This window comes from Carassius auratus, unplaced genomic scaffold (assembly GCF_003368295.1).
Source record: "Carassius auratus strain Wakin unplaced genomic scaffold, ASM336829v1 scaf_tig00013464, whole genome shotgun sequence".
Taxonomy (NCBI): domain Eukaryota; kingdom Metazoa; phylum Chordata; class Actinopteri; order Cypriniformes; family Cyprinidae; genus Carassius; species Carassius auratus.
In genome coordinates, this window is record NW_020524398.1 from 183,622 (window position 1) to 208,773 (window position 25,152).

General features: G+C 40.8%; 2 protein-coding genes across 3 annotated transcripts; one reads left to right on the forward strand and one right to left on the reverse strand.

Moving 5' to 3' along the window:
- Positions 1–25: 25 nt before the first annotated feature.
- LOC113074000 (E3 ubiquitin-protein ligase pellino homolog 1-like) lies at positions 26–19,433 on the reverse strand. 2 transcript variants are annotated; one of them, XM_026246703.1, is made up of 7 exons: positions 19,273–19,433; positions 7,285–7,457; positions 7,062–7,191; positions 6,647–6,748; positions 5,683–5,880; positions 3,736–3,924; positions 26–1,526 (listed from the first exon to the last, which is right to left on the reverse strand). In XM_026246703.1, the coding sequence occupies exons 2-7, from the start codon at positions 7,353–7,355 to the stop codon at positions 924–926; spliced, it is 1,293 nt and encodes a 430-aa protein (XP_026102488.1). In that variant the 5' UTR covers positions 7,356–7,457; positions 19,273–19,433; the 3' UTR covers positions 26–923. The 2 variants fall into 2 exon arrangements, with proteins under 2 accessions (XP_026102488.1, XP_026102487.1); XM_026246702.1 differs by lacking the exon at positions 19,273–19,433 and adding an exon at positions 16,077–16,355.
- A 2,208-nt stretch (positions 19,434–21,641) lies between these two features.
- On the forward strand, positions 21,642–24,745 carry LOC113074020 (galectin-related protein-like). Its single transcript, XM_026246729.1, has 5 exons — positions 21,642–21,753; positions 22,334–22,408; positions 22,485–22,573; positions 22,939–23,101; positions 23,948–24,745. Exons 1-5 carry the CDS (start codon positions 21,721–21,723, stop codon positions 24,089–24,091), a joined length of 504 nt encoding a protein of 167 aa, XP_026102514.1. The 5' UTR covers positions 21,642–21,720; the 3' UTR covers positions 24,092–24,745.
- Positions 24,746–25,152: the final 407 nt, after the last annotated feature.

The window sequence follows — 25,152 nt, forward strand, 5'->3', positions numbered from 1 at the left end:
AGAAAATACAACAACAATACCGCTTTAATACTATATACATAATATAATATAAAATAATATAATATAATAACCTCATTTCAGACTCATTGTTGATGAAAATCATTGGTTTTTTGGAGTTGATAATCAACGGCAGTTTGAAACGAGCACAAATGAAAGTAACTGACTTCAGAAAACAGATTCACACACCCACTGAAGTGTGTTCATACAGATTCCTCACATAACATTGTTTTTATGGCACGAGCGCAGTGGCTTTTCTACAGTAAACTACTGAATGTACAGTGAACAGCATCCAGTCAGACAAAGAACAGATGCCTTGTGGGAAATCAGAGCTGAGTGTGTGCATTGGGAGAGGAACAGAGTCTTAAACACACACATGCCCAAATCACCCCCTATACCCCCATCCACTATCACCTGAAGGAGTGAATAAAAACCAGTGAGTGCATCAGGTCCATTTTTTGAAATTGAGATTTTTACATCATCAGCTGAATAAATAAGCTTTCTATTGATGTATGGTTTGTTAGGATCGGACAATATTTGGACGAGATACAGCTAACTGTAAACTGATAACTGTAAATCTGAAACCTGAGGGTGCAAAAAAAAAAATGTTAAGAACTTTGCCTTTAAAGTTGAGCTAATTAAGTTCATTGCAATGCATATTACTAATCTACAGTGAAGTTTTGATATATTTATGGTAGGGAATTGTCTAAATATCTTCATGGAAAATGATCTTGAATTTATCATTTTGACCCATATTCCCGTGCTACTTAAGACTGGTTTTGACTCCGATTGGATTGGTCTGAAAGAAGAAAGTCATTTACACCTGGGATGCCATGAGGGTGAGGGAAGCAGGGGATAAATCTTTTTTTTGGGTGGAGTAACCCTTCAAGGGTGTAGTTGGTGATTAGTGACGCAGGCACACACACTCAGTCCAGCGGTCCCTGAAAGATGAGCCTGACGCTCTTCCTGTGGTGGGCGAGCGGCTGCATGCAGAAGGGGCAGGCGGGACACAGGCGTTGAGTGCCTTGTGGCAGCAGCTGTCTGCTCCAGAAGTGAGTGGTGCGCTCCGAGCACACATGTCCACAGGGGCTGAAGGCGTGCGTGGGGGGCGCAGTGTCCAGGTAGAAGCCCGACTCAAGGCCCAGCTTCAGAGGCACGTACAGGCCCCGGGTGCAGCACAGCGGGCACTCACCCTCACGCTCACCCTGCTCCAGCCCCGGCTCCTCTCCGCTCTGGGACTCGTCCTCCTCGGTGGAGCCCCTCCAGCCGTGCTGTCCGTGCACGTGGCCACAGCTCAGGTAGGCCCAGAGCTGGTGGTCAGGGTTGGAGGAGCGCTCCAGGCTGGGGAAGGCCAGGGTGTGCAGGTCCACGGGACACTGGGGCCGTGCCGCGTTCAGCTCCCTCCACAGCACCTCCAGGTGTTTGGGGGTCGGTGTGTGTGACAGACCCTCCGCCGAACGCCACAGAAGAGTCGCGCCGCACAGGTCGATTAAAGTGCCATCCACCAGCTCGTGACACTCATTCACCAGCTACAGAGAGAGACAGAGACAGAACAACATCATTAGTGCCACTGATCACTTCACTATAACTTATATATTTAGATTTAAATAAACTCCATGTTAAACCTTGCAGCATTTTTGTGTGATTTTGGTAACTAAAATGTTTGTATTTTTGTCTAAAATATATAGTCTCAAAATAAAATGATCAAAACAATATTATTTTGTATCATTAAATATTGATGGAGCAACATGATTTGTGCAAAAAGTTAGTTTTGGTAGGAAATCATATAAAAATTATAAAAACTAAATGCTCACTTTATATAAACATAAAAAAAAAAAGTATAATTTTTTTTCATTATATGCACTTTTTATTTTATTATTGTATTAGAATAGAGCATTGCTATTGCTAGAATATATTGATATGAACAAACCCTGTTTGTAACTACTGTCCCTTTTAATGGTCTCAAAATATATGATGATCAAAAAATATTATTTCAAGTTTCATTTTGTTGAATATTAGAGCAAAATATTATTTATATAGATGTTATGTAATGTTAAAAATAAAAATATTTTTCATTATAAAAGTAGAAAATTACTATTGCATCTATTACATCTGGGGGAAGTCATGGCCTAATGGTTACAGATTTGGACTTGTAATCAAAAGATTGTGAGTTTGAGTCTGTGTGTGCTCTCTGGATGGGTTAAATGCAGAGCATGAAATCTGAGTATGGTTCACTGTACTTGGCTGTTTTGTCATGTCACTCACTTTTGTCACAATTATTAAGGCCAGCATATTTATTAACAGCCACCTCTGCTGATCATCAAAGCAGGATAATCATAAAAGAGTCAGATATTGAGCGATTCATGTGTCTGGCTAATATAACCATCTACAGGTCATTTCTTTCACGCGAGATCTCAAAGGTTCAATCTGCACTGACTCTAAGCGTCCAGTAGATGATGCTCTCAAACACACTGCTCAGCTCTGCACGAGTCAGTCATGTACAGTGAGTACACACAGAGTCAGAATGAAACAAGTCCAAACCACATCCACTCTTTAGAGAGGGCAGACTGCACCTCAAGTCTGCCAGGACACACAAATCCAGCCCAGCATCGCCAAATCACGACCAGAGAGACACCAAACACAGCTACCGCCAACATAAAGATGAGTTTACACAGGTGTGCTGTCAGAAATACTGCATTAGCACAAAACTAGAGTTAACACGACAGAGTTATTAAAAGGTAAGTCTCATGGAAATAGTAGAGGTTTTTATATATAGAAATAATGCCACCATGCACAAAAAAATCCTAAATTAGAAAAAAAATATTCCAGCTAACTAAAACCTGAAAAAAAGGACTGAACTAAACTAAAATAAACATTTTGATAAAAAAAAATTATAATAAAAAAAATTATAATATATATATATTATATATGCAACAAGGCAACATTTCTTTATTTTAACTTTAAGTACGAAATCAAATACATCTAATCAATAAAAGGTCATAAAAACTTTATAAACTTAAAATAAAAAAAAATGACCAAAACCCTACAAGATTACTAAAACTTTGTTTACTAAAAAGTCGATGTATAAAAAAATCAAATAAAAAATAACTACAATAGTATATCAGTGATACTAAAATAATGATAAAAAGGTATATCTAAAAGAACAGATATTGATAAACACATTTCTGAGAGGAACTGGTTTAGAGGTTTTTCAGATTTGGAGTTGTTTACCAGTGACAGTCATTTCATAACCTCTCGTTCTCACACACTGTGCATCCAGAGAGAAAAAAAGGTTAGAGACAGGACCTCTGACACCATGGAGACCAGATCTGAACAACACAACAAACTGTGCAGTCGGGCGAGAGTCCTGTCACGCACAACACACACACACACACAAACACACCAGCTATGTGCTTAGTCAGTCCCCGTGGGCCTTTGCTGATTGTAAAGATACACAAATATACAAATTCTTCTTCACACTGCAACTGTGAGTACTTGTGTGATTCCAGATAAGGCCAGTGGGAATTGTCAAGCAATAAAACAAGTATGTACCAGCACATGATCAGAGTTGTCATGGTGAAGCTGGAAACAAGGAAATGCCACCCTTGTGTTTATCTGTCCCTATGGCAATGTTTTGACCTTGTTTTGGGGGATTTCATCAAGCCTTGGTCATTCTTTGATCTAAATTTGGTGGTGTGATAAATGGCTAGTCTATTAGTGTCTAATGTCAGCTCTCACCGGTTTTCCATGTTTCTGAGCGGACTGGGACTCTCGGAGCTTGAAGACATTGCCGCAGACTGAGATCTCTCTCCAGGAGCCTGCTTTGGACTCGCAGGTGAAGCCGTGCTGCGGTCGCATCACTAATACACCGTTAGTGGTCAGGCCGTCCATCTGGCTGTCAGAGCACCACCATTTTGCCGCTTGCTCCTGAGGACAGAGGATGAAATCTGTCCATTCATTTGTTGATTTACCAATTCTCTGATATATCATTTTGCTCACTTCTTTCACTGATTCATTCATTCATTAACAGATTGATGAATTATTTTGTTTGTTTGCTCACTTCATTTACTGATTAATTTCTTCTTTCAATGCATGCAATCAGTTTGTTCACTCAAGTCATTTATCGATTCTCTCATTCTCCCAATTAATTCACCAATTCATTAGTTTGCTCACTTCATTCACTGATTCATTCATTCGCTCACTTCATTCACTGATTCATTCATTTGCTCACTTCAGTCACTGATGCATTCATTTTCTCATTGATTCATTCATTCGCTCACTTCGTGGACTGATTCATTAATTTGCACATTCAATTTACTGATTCATTCATTCACTCACTTCATTCACTGATTCATTTGTTTGCTCACTTCAGTCACTGATGCATTCATTTTCTCATTGATTCATTCATTCGCTCACTTCAGTCACTGATGCATTCATTTTCTCATTGATTCATTCATTCGCTCACTTCTTGGACTATTCATTAATTCGCACATTCAATTTACTGATTCATTCATTCACTCACTTCATTCACTGATTCATTCGCTCACTTCATTCACCGTTGCATTCATCCATTCACTTCGTTCACTGATTCATTCATTTGCTCACTTTGTTCAGTGATTCATCTATTCACTGATTCATTAATTCACTGATTCATTCATTTGGTCACTTCGTTCACTGATTCATTCATTCACTCACTTTGATCACTGATTCATTCATTCACAGATTGATTCATTCACTCACTTTATTCACTGATTCATTCATTCGCTAACTTCGTTCACTGATTAATTTGCTCACTTCGTTCACTGATTCATTCATTTGCTCAATTTGTTCACTGATTCATCTATTCACTGATTCATTAATTCACTGATTCATTCAATTGGTCACTTAGTTCACTGATTCCTTTATTCACTCACTTCGATCACTGATTCATTCATTTACTCACTTCGTTCACTGATTCATTCATTTGCTCACTTTGTTCACTGGTTTCATCTATTCACTGATTCATTAATTCACTGATTCATTCATTCACTCACTTCGTTCACTGATTAATTCATTCATTCGTTCACTGATCCATTCAATCACACTTCGTTCACTGATTCATTCATTCACTCACTTCGTTCACTGATTCATTCATTCACTCACTTCGTTCACTGATTCATATATTCGCTCACTTCGTTCACTGATTCATTCATTCGCACAATTCGTTCACTGATTCATTCGTTCATTAACAGATTCATTAATTCTTTCATTTGTTTGCTCACTTCATTTATCGATTCACTTATTCCCACAATTCATTCACCAATTCATTCATTCATACACACAGACTACCATTTAAATGTTTGGGGTCAGTAAGATTTTAGTTTTTAATTAATTAATACTTATATTAATCAAGGATGCACTAAATTGATCAAAAGTGGCAGTAAACACATTTATAATCTTAACACTTATAACGTTTATCTATTTTTAAAATATCCTTAAAAAAACTTTTACAGACCGCAAACTTTCGAATAGCAGTGTGGTTTACTCACGTCATGAATTAGTTCATTCACTCACTCACTTGTTCATTTCCAGCCTCTCCAGGATGAGTGATAGTGGACAGATGAACACATGAAAGCATCATGGAATGGACGGATGGATGGATGAGTATGAAAGACTGTTAGAGAGGAGAGAGTGTGTTTGACCCACCCCCAGAAAGATGCTTTTGGACGAGTCGAAGCCAGCGGCGTAGATGTGCGCTGTGTAGGGCGGCGCTCTCTGACACACGATCCGACACGCGAATCGCGATATAGTGCTCTGAGACGACATTGTGCCACTTTTGTTGTGACAACCAGGCACCGTGTCCAACACCACGAAATCAATGGGGCTTTCAGTGGACCGGCCGATCTGCAAAATAAAGAGGGTTTCTGCAATGATTAAAGCGATATTGTGTGGGAACCTCTTATCTGTGACACACAGAGTAAAGACAGAGTGACATGCATGAATGAGATGAAGAACATTCAGTGTTTAGAAAGTGTTTATATTGCACCATTAACTGTGCAGTTTATTTATATGTACATTTTGCATAAAGAGGTAATGCACCAAAATATCCAGAACTGAAAATGGATTTTTGGTTTTTGGAAGGCACTGATAATATCATTTTATCTCCATTTCTTCAGAGATCTTTTAGTCTGTGCCGTTTTTAGTTAGTTCTGCTCATTTTATCACACAATTCAAACAATAAATGTGGTTTTGATGCTCTTTAATGTAGCGTGACCGGTCGCTGTATTGCCTTATTTCAAGCAGCATAGGAAGCGATCATCTCTTTTTCTTTTATACTAGATATAGTACAGAATAAACATGAATGAACATTAGAAGGAATAAGATTTCCAATTATGTTGGAGTAGAAACATGATTTTATAATGAAGTTGACATAAAAACATCTTTATGTGCAATTTAAATGTTTATAATTATTTTTATTTGAATGTTTATTATTAAATGAATGTGATTATTAAATAAACTTTATTTTCGGTTTCAGCTAATTTTGTCAATTGGTATTGGTATTGCATTTAGGTGCTTTACTGATTTAAAATATGCAAACCAGATCCATGTACAAATGCACCCACTAAATCTGTACACAAACACACAGTTACCTGAAGAAACATAAACATACCTGAAACATGTCGGTGGTGCTGTCGTGTGTGTACTCCACGACTACCGTCTGCGCTCTGGACAGCGTATACGACACACTGTGCTGATTTTTGTTGCTGATGGCCTGCAGAAACACCACATGCACACCAGAACCCTCATCAAGACCATGCCAGTTCATAATATTTACATCGGTCAAATCAGCTTACAGTTGATTTATCATATTCAGACATGCAGGAGTAACAGATGACAATAAAATGTTAGGGTTAAGTCACTCTGGATAAATGGGTCGCATGCTACGCATGCTTTAGATACGACAAATGATAAGAAAAACTTTGAACACTCGGCTTGTGCAGAAGCCCTTAAAAAATTCAATGTGATATGTGAATCCACAATAAAGACTTTAAAAAATATATACACTCAGTACACTGGGCATGTACCTTAGCGGCCTGTAGACTGCATGCGCTGTGGACGGTGCTGGGTTTGACTCCATTGGCTTTGGGTCTCTTAAACAGAGCAAAACGACTCCTTCTTCTTCCCCGGTCTCCTTTCGGTAGGGAGCCGTTATAGCTGTGGAAACAAAACATTAGTACTCAATACTGAACTAGTAAGACTTACTAATCATAAATGTAAATCTGATTGAGAAAGAGGAGTCATTCTTACCCGAGGATGATGAGCTCTCCGTATTTGATGGGTTTGGAAGAGCTCAAAAGCTCCTGTTCAGGGGCCAACATCACTCTGGTCTGGTCTACAACTCTTTCTCTGAAATATTTCTGACTTCCCTTCTTGATCTTGTATCCTCAATGCTCCACCATCATGGGCTTGCCATAAGACATCTGCAAATGAAAAACACAACAAAAGCCGGTTACACTAATTTGTGGCACTAAAAGAATGACTAAGCGACAGATGTCTCTGATCATGTCTGTGATCCAGTGATTAGTTTGCTCTCCTCCTACCATACGCCTCTTAAAGCAGCACAAAATCTAAAGATGTTAATCTTATTCCCACCTGTACGCTGGCACCACTGAGACTACAGTGCAAATAAAAACCCTGCAACAAGCAAATAAAAGTTATAGAAAGGGAATATTACCCAGAAGAGACACATTCGATATCATACAAGCAAGTAATGAAATAACGGAGGAGATCATCTCCAAATATCACCAAGATGGTTTCACTTCCTCTCAGTGTGGGTTGTCATCAGTACTGTTTTGCTCTGTCAGGGTCAAACGGTCACAAAAAGTTGGCGCTGGCACGCGATGAAACCACAAACATAAAAATAGCAGGCGACAGACATCGCTGTTTCCGACACACACAAAAAACCCAACAACAACTCTCACAGCCTCAGATGACAGAACTTTAATCTCTCATGTGCATGAACAGAGATAAACAAGTGCAAAACAAAAACACACGTCAACAAAGATGCAAAATCAAGACATAAAAAAACATCAGTTTAAACAAAACTAGAAAACAACAATAAATGTATACAGGTATAAAGCAACAAACACAAGTACAATTCTACAAATTAACACAAGTTCCAATTCCCTCCCTCTTGTAACCATATTTGGAATTCCTCTTCCTGTCCTTGTTTAGTTCTAAATAACTAATTGTTATTAGTCCCCAGCTGTGTGTCTTTAATTATCTAGTTTACTCTTCATTTAGTTCTGCACCTAAGCCCTGTGTTTCCCTGTCTTTGGAGTCTGGTCTTGAATGTATTTCTTGGAGCAATAAAGCCTGTTATTTAAAGAATTCCTTGTCTCCCCGTTCCCTGCTTGAGAAGCATCACAGAAGACCGGACCTTGAATGATGACGTTAAGGAACCTCCAAGTACCTCCAAATGCCTTCCAGAGTGCCCTCCAGTGCCCGCTCCTCCAGAGCTTGCTCCACTGTCAGCTCCAGCCCCGGAGCTCGCTCCACTGTCAGCTCCAGCTCCAGAGCCCGCTCCAGTGTCGGCTCCAGCTCCAGAGCTCGCTCCAGTGTCAGCTCCAGCTCCAGAGCCCGCTCCAGTGTCGGCTCCAGCTCCAGAGCTCGCTCCAGTCTCGGCTCCAGCTCCAGAGCTCGCTCCATTGTTGCCTCCAGATCCAGAGCTCACTCCAGCCTCAGCTCCAGCCCCAGAGCTCGCTCTACTGTTGGCTCCAGCTCCAGAGCTCGCTCCATTGTCGCCTCCAGCTCCAGAGCTTGCTCAACTTACAGCTCCAGAGCTCGGTCCACTGTCAGCCTCCAGCCTCAGCTCCAGCCCCAGAGCTCATTCCACTGACGGCTCTAGCCCCAGAGCTCACTCCACTGTCGGCTCTAGCCCCAGAGCTCACTCCACTGTCGGCTGTAGCCCCAGAGCTCACTCCACTGTCGGCTCCAGCTCCAGAGCTCACTCCACTGTCGGCTCTAGCCCCAGAGCTCACTCCACTGTCGGCTCCAGCTCCAGAGCTCATTCCACTGACGGCTCTAGCCCCAGAGCTCACTCCACTGACGGCTCTAGCCCCAGAGCTCACTCCACTGTCGGCTCCAGCTCCAGAGCTCATTCCACAGACGGCTCTAGCCCCAGAGCTCACTCCACTGACGGCTCTAGCCCCAGAGCTCACTCCACTGTCGGCTCCAGCCCCAGAGCTCACTCCACTGACGGCTCTAGCCCCAGAGCTCACTCCACTGTCGGCTCCAGCTCCAGAGCTCATTCCACTGACGGCTCTAGCCCCAGAGCTCACTCCACTGACGGCTCTAGCCCCAGAGCTCACTCCACTGTCGGCTCCAGCTCCAGAGCTCATTCCACTGACGGCTCTAGCCCCAGAGCTCACTCCACTGTCGGCTCTAGCCCCAGAGCTCACTCCACTGTCGGCTCCAGCTCCAGAGCTCATTCCACAGACGGCTCAAGCCCCAGAGCTCACTCCACTGTCGGCTCTAGCCCCAGAGCTCACTCCACTGTCGGCTCTAGCCCCAGAGCTCACTCCACTGTCGGCTCTAGCCCCAGAGCTCACTCCACTGTCGGCTCTAGCCCCAGAGCTCACTCCACTGTCGGCTCTAGCCCCGAGCTCGCTCCACTGTCGGCTCCAGCTCCAGAGCTCGCTCCACTGTCGGCTCCAGCTCCAGAGCTCGCTCCAGTCTCGCCTCCGGCCCCAGAGCTCGCTCCACTGTCGGCTCCAGCTCCAGAGCTCGCTCCACTGTCGGCTCCAGCTCCAGAGCTCGCTCCAGTCTCGCCTCCGGCCCCAGAGCTCGCTCCACTGTCGGCTCCAGCTCCAGAGCTCACTCCACTGTCGGCTCCGGCTCCAGAGCTCGCTCCAGTGTCGCCTCCGGCCCCAGAGCTCGCTCCACTGTCGGCTCCAGCTCCAGAGCTCGCTCCACTGTCGGCTCCAGCCACAGAGCTCGGTCCAGTGTCGCCTCCGGCTCCAGAGCTCAGTCCAGTGTCGCCTCCGGCTCCAGAGCTCATTCCAGTGTCGCCTCCGGCTCCAGAGCTCGCTCCACTGTCGGCTCCAGCCCCAGAGCTCGCTGATTTCCCGCTGATAAAGCCCAGGGAGGGCTCCTGATTTCCCGTTAAGCCCAGGGAGGGCTCCAGGCCCTGAGTACAGCCCCGTAAATTTCCCCTAGTTCTTTTTTATGGGGTATTAAGGCCTCAGGCGTAGAGGCAGATGCGGCGTAAAGTTAAAACAAAACAAATAAAACAAGAAACAAATATAAGAACAAATCAACAAACAAATACAAGTGCAAAGCAACAGAAAACCCAAGAAACAAACAAACACAAGAACAAATCTACAAGTGCAAAGTAACAAACAACACAAGACTCAGCTCGGCACGGCACAGTATAGTAAAGCTTGGCTAGGGACGATTTGCATTTCCAGTGCAGTTTAGTATAACTTTAGAGTGGGCGGGATTATTCACATGTTGTTATAGCTGCACTGCCTTTACTGCCACAACTCCTAAAAAGTACTTTTTCATTCCGCATTGCCACATCAAGCTCTCGATGGATCCACTCCTCTGCTATCAACAAGAGGAACGTCTGTACTTCTGCAACAAACAAATGTAAAAAAAAAATTGCGCTCATTCAGAACAGTTGCTTTTTCGATCCTTCAGTGTCTGTGCTGAATTATTTTTATTTTTTACTTTTGTGTTTGTGTCACATGTTCAGTGACGCAGGTAGTGATGATTTTCTCTGGCCAATCCATGATCAGCAGAGTTTACACGTCACATTTTGGTAACAGTACGGTTTAATTGGAAACTCAACCGAGATGGTACTAAAAAATACCAGGTACCAGGAACTGTACCCAGTGGAAAACCCCCCAAATGTGAACCGTACCATACCGAACCTTACCGAACTGTACCATACAGTGGAAAAGTGCCAAAACAAACACAAGAACAAATCTACAAATAAATCCAAGTGCAAAGCAACAGACATATAAAAACATACAAAACAAGACACAAACAAACACAAGAACAATTCTACAAACAAATGCAAGTGCAAAGCAACAAACAAACAACAAGTGTAAAGTAACAAACAGAAAACAGCAGATAAAAACAAAACATAAATAAAAACATAAAGTGGCAAGCTCACAAATGTATAAATTAAACAACAAACACAACTCCAAATCAACAAACACACCAACACAGCTCAACAAACTGCAAAACAACTGAAAACAAGAAACAAATTAAAATATAAAGCAGCAGCAGCAAAAAAACAAACAAAAAAAAAACAGAACAAACACAACTGCAAAAAAAAAATAAAAAATTACAAACCAACAAGTGTAAATAAGCAAAAAAAAAAAAAACACACACAAGGAAAATCAACAAAAATAATCTAACATAAATACAAGAACTGAACAACAAACAAACAGGTGTAAATCTTTTAAAAAGCATCAACACAAGCACAAAATCCATAGAGAAAACTACTTAGAAGTGTAATGCATCTGTGCTTGATTTTTTTTAGCAGTTGGATGGCTAGCAACAACACACCTGTGTGTAAACGTACAAACCTTCAGCCGCTTGCTGTCTTTCATGTGGGTCTGTGTGAATGACCCAGAGGGAGCTCTCTTGAACAGGACAGATATCTAATCTGAGCTTGAAGCACTGACAGGACGACTCTGACATAGTGTGAATAAACTTCTCACCCCATTCCTGCCTGACACACACACACAAACACACACACACACTAACCAACCAAAAAAACAAGATATGTTTCTTAAGGACAGATACTGTCAGCCCTAAGGGCAGTGTGTGTGTCTGTGTGTGTGTGTGTGTCACATCCTGGCCTCGTCCCTGTATCCATGCCAGACATTTACTCACATACAGAAGAAATTTGCACTCTTGCCAGCTGGCTACAACACAGCGCAGTGTTTCCACAGCGACCCATTATACAGCGGGTGATGCAGGACACACACCTCTCCCAGTTTATGCTCTTTGAAGTATGCATGGGAACGCTTGCTAATGATGAGCTGTGATTTATGAGTGATTTATGAGGATTGAAACGCACACATATAGATACAAGCCTGCATGTTTAGCACAGATTTTTGGGGAGGAGAGACGTAAAGGATAAAGACAAACATAGTTGCTGGGGGGTTCAGTCTGGTTGCTAGGGTGTTATGTAATCATCCACTAGGTAAAAAAAAAATCACAAGACTGATCACTTATAAAAGTAACTGCAAGTAATAATAGAGTGACATTTAAGGTTTAATTTAAAAGATAACTAAATGTTTATGAACTAATGCTGTCAAACTATTAAACGTGATTAATCGCATCCATCGCATACACACACATCCATTTACTTGTTTTTATTACATTTTTTTTAAATATATGAAATATATTTTTTTGTAATATAAATGATATGAATTAAAAAATAGACATGTAAAAACATGTAAATATTTTCCAAATATATATTGTATTTGTGTCTATTTATTACATTAATTTAATATACACAGTAGATATTATGCAAACAAAAACTTTTATTTTGTATACAATTAATCCAGATTAATTATTTGACACACTACTACGAACCTTTAAGAAACAAAAGTTAATTGATCTTTTTTATATCAAAACCTAAATATTTAGTGCTTAAACATTGTTGCAACCATGTATGAATGAAAATGTCAAATAAACTGAAAAGCAGTGGCTTCTGTTTTATGCAGACAGCCACAGATATTTTCCTTGCACTGTGCACAGTTAAGCAAAATAAACGTATTAAATTAAACTATTATCCCTCAGGACACTTTTTGAGGAATAATAGTTACATTTAAGAATTAAGTTATTTCTATAAATTGAAAGGGACAAAAACCCAAAGTATGAGCAAGAGTGACAAACAGACTGCTAAGAGCCGCTGAAGCTCTGATGCTGAGATCTGACTAAGCTGTCCGTGTGAAGGTGGCTCGACACAGAGCTTCATTCACCCCACGTCTGACTTTGAAAGCCCTTCGCTGGGCTCTCAGCTCTGTTCAGTCCCACCCAACCAACTCACAAACCTAAGAGTGACTTCACTGCCAACAACAAAGGATCTTTCATGACACATGCTATACACACAAACACTCACACGACCTTCACGCTGATGCTGAGATTAAACACACGCTCAACTTAGAACTGCAGTTCACTTCATCTATAGTATGTGTGATAGAGACGGTTAGACTAAACAGTTTGTTTGTTTGTTAGGCAGCATTTTAGCCGTGCAATAGAGAAAAGTCTTTGTTTTGATTAAGCTGCAAAAGCTTCATTTCTCCGATTTATATATAAATGTAAATGAAAAGTTAGTTGTGATTTCTGATTCTGATTCATTAAACAACCAAATATTCAGGAAATTCCAGTACAGATTCTGTGTAAATAATTTTTTATTCATTTATTCATATGTTCTGAAATGTTTTTGCATATTTTCATCAATGTCATGTTTTGCACTAAAAACATTTTCAGGATAGACAGTATATGGCCACAGAAGATCGCAGTGTTTAACAGAACAGCAACCACAGAAGTTTGTACATTTGTCACTCCTATTTTTACATAACCATTGGTGTGCATTAATGATTTCGAGCATTTGATATTGCATTGGTGACATTTTATTTGGACCAATTAAGCAATTTTTTTAAAATAAGCAAATCCTTTTTTATTTTTGTAGTGTTTTGATTACTTGTTTTTTTCATTACTTAAAAATGTATTTTAATGTTTGTTATGCATTTCAGCATGTATGAGTTTGCACAAAATAACAGAACAACGTAGCCCTGCTGATAAATTTTTTTATAAAAAATTAATATTTCAGTGTTTCTTTCTTTCAATGAAACATGGTAAATTAAAAAAACTAAACACTGAAAGCATATGTGCAAGCTGTTTTCATTATTCAACTGAGAAAGCCACATGCAAGGAAAGGCAGTTCATTTTTTACAAAAAAAAATGTAACAACTTGATAGCATTTTTGTTATAATGATTAGTTTTAGAGGAACAAATAAAAAAAAACAGACAAAGCATTTTCTAAATTTTCTAAAATAATCTCAATGTATTTCTAAATGAAATTAAGTAAACTATTCAATGTAAAACAACTTTTCTGTAGTTTGATTTATTTTACTAGCTATTTATTTATTTTACTATCTTATTAGACTACTTTTCTCTTTCAAAAGTTTGACATTTATTTTTTATTTCTTTATTGATGACAGTGATGGCTAGTATCACCATGTCTTTTGTAGTGCTCATTTTCTCATCGTCAGATGTTTTGAAACCGACTTTGTAACCTCAGAAATGACAGACTTTACACTCCTAAAAATAAAGGTTCCAAAATGGGCTTTCACAGCAATTTTGGTTCCCCAGAGAACCTTTCAGTGAACAGTTCTTTAAAAAGAAAATTTTCTTCCAGTGTGAAGAACATTTAAATAATCTAAAGAACCTTTTTCCACTGTAAAGAACCTTTTGTGGAATGAGAAGGTTCCATGGATGGTAAAAGTTCTTTGTGGAACCTATTGATTTCAATAAAGAACCTTTATTTTTAAGAGTGTAGTGGCATACACACCACGCACGATCGAGTCTGTGGAGAAGGATAAAGATCCGGAGCCTATTCAGACTCAGGAAACATGATAATGCACTGATTCACATTATATTGTATAGCAGCAGTATTCATAGCTGAGAACATCCTGAACGGATATTAACACCGACTCCCAACTAGGAATGTTTTAGTTCTAAGAATGTTCTGAGAACATTCTGGGAATGTTTTCAGCGGCAGTTATTTTTAGTTCCCAGGATGTTCTGCTAAAAGGTAGGTTCTAAATATGGTTTTCGAAAACATTATTAGAACACTATCCCCTAACATTCTAATTAAGATTTAAGCAGGAAACTTTCCATTGGACATTGTGTGTGGACTCAATGTAATGCTGTAATGTATTGTGGGTGCATCATACAAAACTAATATCTCCCAGAATGCATTGTGGCATGAAGCATGTCAACATTGTTGAGATTTATACACAATTTTTTTTATCTGTGTGTGTCTAAAAATGCAGTTTCAAAGTGATTTATGTCCAATGTGATCTCAAAAAGTTCAGACCGAAATACAGATTATCTGATTAAAACACTGCTGGATCTTATGCTGTTGAAACACACTTACAATAATCACTAATATAAAACTAACAGAATATACTCTAGATGAGATCAGTTGATCAGATCACTACATGACGATATCTTTAACATCAGCAAGTAGCCAACATCTCCTGATCACATTATTTTTTCTCACTGTTTTTGCCGTAACAAACATAGTTACAACAGCCAAGTAAAAACTAGCACTGAAAAGTTTGAGTCAAGCTGCCTAACTATGATCTTCATAATGGTTACGTCAAACCAAACTATTATTTTCAATAAAACATCAACATCTAAACCTCTGTTAATCTTAATCTAACATGTAAATGTATGTCAGAAATAAAATAAAATCAATCTGGTTTATAAGTGAAGCTGGTAATGTTGTTTTTGGAGTTATTTATGCTGGAGCTTGACATGAAACAAAGGTTGGGTTTTCACTTTCAACCAACATTTGATTTCTGAGCAATATAAGTCCACATCTAGTGTGATGGGAGGCTTATTAGAATGTTAGAGAATAATTTTTGTAAACAATGCTATCAATAAACATTTTTAGAATGTTTCTAGAGAATGTTGTCCTACCGTTTAGCAGAACATTCTGGGAATTTAAATAAAACTTGCCGCTGAAAACATTCCTAGAAAATGAACAATTTCGAGATGGGATATCATTACAAATATGCTGACAGCTGTCAGTCAATCAACGCTCATATGTAAATATGAGAATATATGCTGAACTCTCTGAAACAAATTTTCATTTAATTCATAGATTTATCACATTCAGCGCGTATAGAGAATTATTTATTTCGTAGACTAACAAAAGTTTTTGAATTTATATTGGTTTGGTTCAAATTCATTTTGCAAACGTTTGCATAATATAAACTAAAATTAAATGTGCCTGGGCTGACTTAGAGTGCTTTAATCTCCATTCACTAAAGGTAACAGCTTACCTCTAATAAGACTTTTTAGTGTGCCTTCTCAGATATGCGCCAAACTAAACAAACTCCAGGTGGACGGACTCAGGAGTGGACGGAAATAAATGACAACAGTCGTTCTGTTTGTCGGATAAAATGGCAAAAAAGTTATCCTGTAAGGAGTGAGGCAGAATGTCCTCCGCAGTCTCCGTGCACTGACAGCTCTCAAAAATCGCGTCCGTCTAGAAAGCGTGAGAGCTGACGTCACAGAGCGCACCGCGAGGGGTTAAGGGTAATGAAGTCCGCCCATTAGTCCTTAAATATCACCCCTTTACTTTTGGATTAGTAGCAGTTAACAAAAAAAAAAAAATTGTTAGTGGCCTTCATTAATAATAAGAATAGCACTGCATAAACATTATACTCGGTTAGCAATTTCACACCTTTTAACATTTATATCATCAATACAGAATAGAATGGAATATAAAACAAAGCTATAATGTACTAGAATGTGAATGTACTGGAATAAAATAGAAAGTAAAGGGCAGGGAATGTGGCATTTGAAAGCATAAGATATATATAAAGTATAACAGAATATAACAGACTGAAATAGACTAGATTGGAACAAATTAGAATAGATTGTGGCATATAATAGTATTATGGGATAGCATAACAGAACAGAAATTCAACTTGATTTGAAGAAACCGACTAGACAAGGCTAACATAGAATGTAACACAATAGAATGTGGCATATAAAGTAGCATACAATATAATTGTGACACTACACTGCCCGGAAGGAACATGGAGCCGAGGATAAGTGAAATAAGACTTTATTACTCCAACACAGGATATATCCAACACGGAGGAAGACACACATATGTGGCGTGTAGACCCGACAAACATGGACTGAACAGACGTCGGAAAACACACATAAGAGTCCAGGGGTGTGACACTATTCCCCCCTCCCAGTAGGTGCGTCCTCGTCCAGGTGTGTAGGTGCGTCCAGCAGGACCCAGGCCAGAGCCATAATGGCCCAAGGTGGAGCCGATGGTGGGAGGAACCATGGAGGAGGCCGCCCACAGCAGCAGAGCAGGTGGAGGAGGAGCCCGAGGCAGAGACGGAGAGCTGAAGAGCCAGGGTGATGGGGAGGATCTGGAGGTCCTAGGCGAAGCTGATGGCTCTGGCAACCGGTGCAGGGATGTGGATCTGGAAGGCCGCAGTGGAACCAGAGTGACAGAGGACTGAGGTGGAGCCAAGGGGATGAAGGAGTCTGCCAGAGCTGGAGGGACGAGGCGAAGCCAGAACAGTGGAGTCCTGAGGCATAGGATGGTTGATGCCAGACCAAGGTGGAGCCAGAGGGACGAGGGAGCCAGGCAGAGCTTGTGGACTGCCGGGCCATGGTGGAGAGGAGGGAGCTAGGAGCCATGGTGGAGCTCACGGGTCAACGGGCCGAGGTGGAGTCCAGGCCTTGGAGGCTGAAGGTGGAGGTGAGGGAGACTCTGGCCATGCTGGAGGTTTGCAGTCCGGCAGAGCTCGCACTGTAATGGAGGGCTGAGGGCGAGCAGAGGGGCTGCCAGATGACAGCAGTGGAGGAGGCAGGAGCAGATGGGAGGGCGGGCATTTCGGAGTCACAGGCACTGAAGGAAACCTTCTAGGAACAGACACTGGGGCGAGCTCTGGGGCTGGAGCAAACACTGGAGAGAGCTCTGGTGTTGGAGAGAGTTCTGAGAGATCGGGAGCTCACCCTGGGCTTAACTGGGGATCATGCACTTAGAAGAGAATTGGAAGCCCCCTCAGGGCTGGATGAGGAAACCAAGGAGGGCTGGAGGGGACCAGCGGAGACGGAGAGAGGAGAGGTAGCACTACAACTTCCAGTAATGATTCACAGTCTATAAGATCCTCCTCCTCATTTTGACCCATTTGGCATTCTATATGCAGGGGGCATAACTCCATTCCACACTCACACCGTCCAGGACTTGCTACCTCGTGGTGGGCATTGTTGCCGGCTCTTGCATCTGATCTGATGGGTGTGCTCTGGCTCTCCATCACTGGTGGGCTCGGGTTTGTGCTCCGTACTGTGGGGAGATGGTGGGCTGAGCTCTGGGTCGGGAGTGGATCGGGCGATATCCTCCACAGGGCATATGGTAAGCAGCGACCTGTTTCTCACCAGTCCACTCCACAAAGGCGGCGAATTCCTCCAGATGACCATCTTCGGACGATGACGCTCTGCACTCGGTGTTCAGGCTGGCATTATAGAAAGCGCAGAATGTGTCATCCGGGTAGCTGTTGATGTTAGCTAGCATAGGAACATTCTCGTATGGTCCTCGAGAGAACGAGGAGGAATTTGGGGCGAAGGAGGGGATCCATAAAACACAACGGAAAGAAAAAGGACTGAGGAAAACTGGAAAGAAAACGGAGGGTTGACACGAAAATTTTACTTTTTTAGGTCGGGACTTCTGTCACACTACACTGCCCGGAAGGACCACGGAGCCAAGGATAAGCGAAACTTTATTACTCCAACACAGGATATATCCAACATGGAACACTGAGGAAGACACATGTGGTTTGTAGACCCGACAAACATGGACTGAACAGATATGGGTATTTAAAGACAGAATAACTAAGAGCAGACAGGTGCATGGAGTAACTTAATTAACACGGACATGGAACACATGGGGAAGAAACTAGACACACCTGGGAACTAATCAAACCAAACACAGGAGACAGAAACTGGGACACAGGGGCAAAAACACACATGAGAGTCCAGGGGTGTGACAATAATAGATTGTAGCATAATATGCCATAATAATATAGAATAGAATAGAATGTAAATTAGACTTGACTAGAAGAAACAGACTAGACTGGACTGGACTGGAATAGAATATAATAGAAATTGGACTCAATTAGAAGAAACAGACTAGCCTAGAACAGAATAGAATGTGGCAAATAATAGCAAAAGATATAATAAAAGTGTAACTGATTAGAGTAAAAAAATAGCAATACAGAATAGAAAAGAAGATAATAGAATAGAACAGGTCTTAAAATGTGGGAATATAAAATCCCAGGGTGACATCATTGTTGCTCAGCCCGACGGCAACCCATAAATACATGTTTGACTAAGCGAGTGTTTGCCATGCAGTGATAGGGTGTCAATGTGGGGTGTTGAATCGACACAGGTGTAGTCATGGGTGTAGTCCACACAAACATAAACATGGAAAGCCATGCGTTTACTCACACAGTTTAACCTTTAGTCTCTCTTCAGAATAAGCAATTCCCAAATAACCCTTTAAAGTGAGTCAGATCCCAACACACAGCAACAGCATTCAAACACTTTCCTCATCCGTCTGCCGGAGGCAAAGCCATGAGCCTGGCACAGGCAATAACCTGCATCTGTTCTGTGTCATATCTGTCTGTCTGTCTGTCTGTCTGCCCAGCCCACTCCTCTCTCTCTCTCTCTCTCTCTCAGAGCACATTACGCCCCGGGGACATTTTTTTCACCAGATGTTCCTCTTAAGGAAGTACTTCAGCATGGGTTTGTTGCCACAGTTGCAACTCAACACACAGCAACATAGCAACCGTCCCGCGCCGACTGCCCTGAACTTCAGTGATGAGCGCCGCCTCTCTGCCTCAGCCTTACATAATGAAAATGTTATGCTAACGCAACGCAAATATTAAGTTACACCAGCTGCCAAGGACTTGTTGTCATGCTGTCATGGAGACAGTTGCCATGAGTATAAGTGTGTTTACACTGTGTTTTAAATACCCTGAACTTAGACTGGGGAGGGAAACAAAAAGACTGCTCGGCTGGAGTCCTGATGTCTGAGTTTGTGAGTGTGTGTGTGTGTGTGTGTGTGTGTGTGTGTTATATCTGGGTGTAGGAGATAGAAAAGAGAGATATTGCATTAAAAGTCTTTGTCTGTGTAACACATTAGTGTGTTGTTTACATGCAGTCTTCTTGAGTCTATGGATCTCAAACCAGTCGTGCACCATAGGCATGACACAATCCACAATGACACAGCAGAGCTTTATGATTCGCTTACTCTCTTTACAAAGGATTCAACTAAACCTGCCATGCTTTTAAACTTGAATGAGGCAACAGGTTATTGGAAACAAACATAACGAAGAGATGTTTGGAAATCAGATTTCTCTGAGAGAGATTCTGGTTGAGGTTACAGTGTCGGTCAAGCTGAGAGACCATCCTGTACTCTGTGGCTCTAATAATATGTTTTATTTTTTTTATTTTTATAATTTTCTTTTATAAAAAGAAAGTAGACAGGTCGTCAGACAGACTGTTGAAAAGATAGACAAACAGACTAATAAATGGATGGATGGATGATGGACAGATAGATAGATAGATAGATAGATAGATAGATAGATAGATAGATAGATAGATAGATAGATAGATAGATAGATAGATAGATAGAAAGATGAGGTGTTTCAGTAGTATTGAGGTAGAAAGTAAAGTGTTGCTCTAGACCGCCCCCTGCTGTATAAACCCTCACAACACAACACGTGTGTGTCTGTGGTGCTGCCTTCACCTTGATTCAGACAGACAGTTTATATCAGTCCTGTGAACATCACAAGAGGCAACATATGTGTGATAATACCGTGTAAAAATGCCAAAGTCCTCCGTCGGCATACATGAGTAATAGTTAAAGATGAATTAATATGGAATCTGTATGCTGTATATTCATGAGATATTAAATGTTTATGACTACAAGTCTAGAATTAAACATATGAAACTGTGTTTGCTCAGAAGCTGCTCTTTCACAGGTTTTCCTAAAACTTCCCAATGAGAAATAAAACTCATAGGCTATTTGCCTAAAATGAATGATTCTGACAGCAAAGCTCAATTTGGTCGTGGAAGAATCTTATGAGGATACTTTTAGTTCAATATCAGATTTATCAATTTTAAATACATGCAAAATATGTTTCATATGATATAAAGAGATTTAATTTCCGATCTTTTCAGTGCGTTTTCTTGCCACGTGGTATTCCACGGTGTTCCCCAGGAATGTTCTCAGAACTCTGACTAACGAACATTCTTCCATTAATAGAACACTTGTGGAATGTTATCTGGTTTTAAATGTTTTCAAAACATTGTTAAAAATGTTAGCTCGAAAACGTTTTCTTGTTCAGTGCGCCGTGGTGCACATCAAAAAAAGAAAAAAAAGTTTTACTGTGCTATCATTTTCAAAAATGTAACATGCTATTTTTAGTTCTGATGCTGGTCAATCCGTTTTCATACACTGATTCACTATGCCTTGATTTTCAAATTATGTCTTAAACTAACATTTTATGAGTTTTTCAGTGAGTTGTTGAACAGGTGCTGAGTTTGCAAGAAGATGTTGATCGAATATAACATTTGACTTTATATTATAAAAAGTCATGTGCTCCACAGATTATAATGACGTAAAAATAAATTCCCAAAAACATTTTTCTTCTCAGTCCCAGGGGGATAAACACAGACTAAAGTCATTAGAGCTGATTTAAGTTTTAGGACAAGCGCTCGGATTAACATCCTGCCCACGTCACAATGCAAACCCTGCTGGGCGCGCGCTGATTGGACAGACGCTTCTTTCAGAGTTCTGCTCATAGACTGCAGGAGATACAGGCGAACTGACTCCTGGATCCCGAACCGAGCCCGAGCGCTCGCGCTTTCCGTGGAGCATCTGCGTGGAACATGGCGGAGCTGAGCGCAGTCCGACACGAACTTGTGAGTATTGTCATAATAAAGAGTGACGCGGAACTAGTTCGTCAGCAATGAGAGTCAGACTGGAGAATTCACACGCATTGATGTTTTAAAGAAATTTACACATTCAGATAACATGCATTATTTACTTACTTACACTTTTTTAGGATTTTTTTTTTTTTTTTTACAGTGTAAGTGAATGGGACTGGAGCTGTCAAGACAGATGTGCTATATTATCTTATGAAGCCAGACAATAGTTTTGTGTGAGGAGAACATGTTTGCTTCAATTTGTTGTCAAATATAATTGGATGTCTTGATAGTTTCAATGATTTAGGTTCTAAAGACTCTGACTTTATTTCATATGGAATATGTTTAGGATATTTTTATGGTTCTTTTAGTCCTATGAGGGGTTGACAGCTCCAGTCCTCATTCACTTTTAATTGTGTTTAAAAGAAGACAGCTTGTATATTGTGCATTTGTATGTTCCCTTAGTGAATGAATCAGTGTTTCCATCTGTTCAGTGCTGTGTATCTGTCTGTAATTTGCATGTTTTTTGCACAAACGGCCGTCTCTTAACTTCCTGGTTGTGCTTTATCCACCACAGAGAACCAGAAATCTGAGCGGTTCTTTTGAGGAGCCTCAGTGTATGTCACCGCAGAAAGATGAGCAGCAGACACTGGTAATGACCTGACAGATGTGGATCTGTCTATGTGTCCAGGCTGTGTTGTCTCACGTCGCTGTGCTGTGTTTGACAGGCCGTGCCGTTCTGTGGCAGCATCCGCGGAGGACTGAGACCGGGGAAGAAAATCACGGTCATGGGCGTCGTGAATGCAGATCCGAACAGGTACAGTAGCTTATGTCAACACACACACACACACACACACACACAAGTGCTCACACACGTGCAGGACACACCCTGAGAGACACAGCTGTCATGTGCTTCATATTATCTGTATAAGTTAAATGATCAAAGCCAGCTAGTTTACTAGGAATGAGGTTAGACAGAAAACGTCTAGACGATGAGCTCCTGTATTCTGTTGTTTCAGTTGATTCAGTCGCTGGTTTGGACTCAATGTTGAATGTTCCTGCTCTCTCTCTCCCTCATCTCTCTCTCTCTCTCTCTCTCTCTCTCTCTCTCATCTCTCTCTCTCTCTCCCTCATCTCTCTCTCTCCCTCATCTCTCTCTCTCTCTCTCTCTCTCCGGGGCAGGTTTGACATCAGTCTGACATGCGGCTGTGGGGACGTGGCTCTGGATATGTGCGTGCGGTTCGACGACCGGGAGGTTTCACGAAACGCCTGTGTTTCTGAAAGCTGGGGCGAGGAGGAGAGGTCAATACCGTACTTCCCCTTCATCGCAGAGCAGCCTTTCAGGGTCAGTGTCCTCATCTGAATTCAGCTGAATGACCTCATGTTTTGCGTCGGGATACATATTTGCAAAACTGAACGATTGGCTGTCTACTAAATAGTTGACTTGTTGGTGTTTTTGAAGGCTTGTTAACCCCATAAACATATAAAATAATAGACAGAAAAAGTGGTATCACTTTAGTTTAGGGACCACTTCTCACTATTAACTAGTTGCTTATTAGCATGACTATTATTAATATATTTGCTGTTATTATTTATTATCTGGATAATCAAGTACATGTAAAGAGAAGTTGCTTTAGCCCAGTAAGTGTTGGCAATAACAATATGAAAGTTATTCTCATGTTTACTTTATAAAAATCATTAAAGATTTCAGAGCAATTAGACAAGTGAAGCACAAGCCGTTTTATACTTGTACTAAAAGGCATTTAACGCCCAAAAGTCTAAACTATCAATCAGACGGTAGAAGACATGTAGTAGATTGCGTGCAGCTGATTTAACAGCAAGGTTTTGATCATGTTTATCACTTAGAGACCTTTGTGCATCAAATATGACACAGCAGGCTTTATGGGGTTAATGGAGGATGGTTCAGGGCCATGCTGACCGCAACACCAAGATTCCCAGCAAATGCATGAACTGATTAATTTTATTACTTGAGTGCAAAGTCAATCGCTTTGGATAAAAGCGTATGTCTAATTGCATAAGAGTAAATATTTAGAGTGACTGATGAATATGCAAAAAATAAATAGTCTAAATAACTGTTTATTGCTTGAAACTCTCCTAGTCCTTATAAAACAGCAGGAACATGAACATGCAATTAGAAGCTGTATGTGACATGTTCTTGTTGTTTGTTCAGGTTGAGATTCATTGTGATCACCCGCGCTTCCGCGTGCTCGTGGACGGCCATCAGCTCTTTGACTTCTACCACCGCGTGACGCCGCTGACGGCCATCGACACCATCCAGATCAGCGGCAGTCTGACCATCACCAAGCTCAACTGAAGACTCCTCGAGTCTGTTCTGGGTGCTAAAGACTGTCTGTGATGCTGAAGGACGCTCCACAATCATCTAGAACTGATGAATTGATGCAATTCGAGCTATAAGGAGACATTTGTTTTTATTAGCATCACAATTCTCAGTAGCATTTTAGCAGAAGTCAACATGAAATGCCATTCGCATCCGATTTAGTTTGTTTTTTCTGAGTGCAAAGGGATATTCAAATAGGGTGGGACTTGATTTTGATGTATTTCTGTAGTCCATCTCATAAGTTCACATCATCCTGGACTCAACTGGACTTTCCATTGGCTTTTGGATTATTGCAGAAAAAAGCTCTGTGACCAAGATTTTTACTCATTTTGTTCATCTTCACAATCAATTTTGAATCCTGAACAAAATGTAAACAAACTACAAGATTGTGTAACTTCACCATCAGCCTTTTTAAAAACGTTTGAGTTTGAATAGTGCACGAGCATGATTATAATCACAATGAGGCCGTGACAGCGCCTAGTGAGTAGATGAGTTGAACCTCTGCGGTTAAATGTGTACACTTTTTAGCAATTGTGATAAAATGTGAAAATATTGTGAGCTTGTGTTCACCATAGATATTATTTCAGGAACTGAACCTAAACCCAATCAGAAAACCAGCCCGGGACTTCAGTGCTGAAAAGCCACTTGTTTCATAGTTTTGGACTACAGAAATAGTGCAGAGCACTATTAAGTGAAATCAGTAAATGAATTTCAAAGGTAAAATACAAAATATTTATATATTAAAATAAATATATGTAAATATTAACATGTTACATATATTTAAAAAATCATATTAAATATAAGACCAAGAGCATGCATTCCATGTTGAATGTATAGCATTAAAGTGGAGATGACAAATGTAAGATGAATGTTGCATGAGGTCAGATACAGAAGCTGAACTAACAATGTACAGCCTCGGTGAATAGTGATATATGAACGTACTGCCTGAATGTGTAACTCTACAGCTAATATACTCCGGTGGAAACCTCAAAGAGGTTTGATTATTTCCTAAATACATGTATAGAACATAAAAAAGG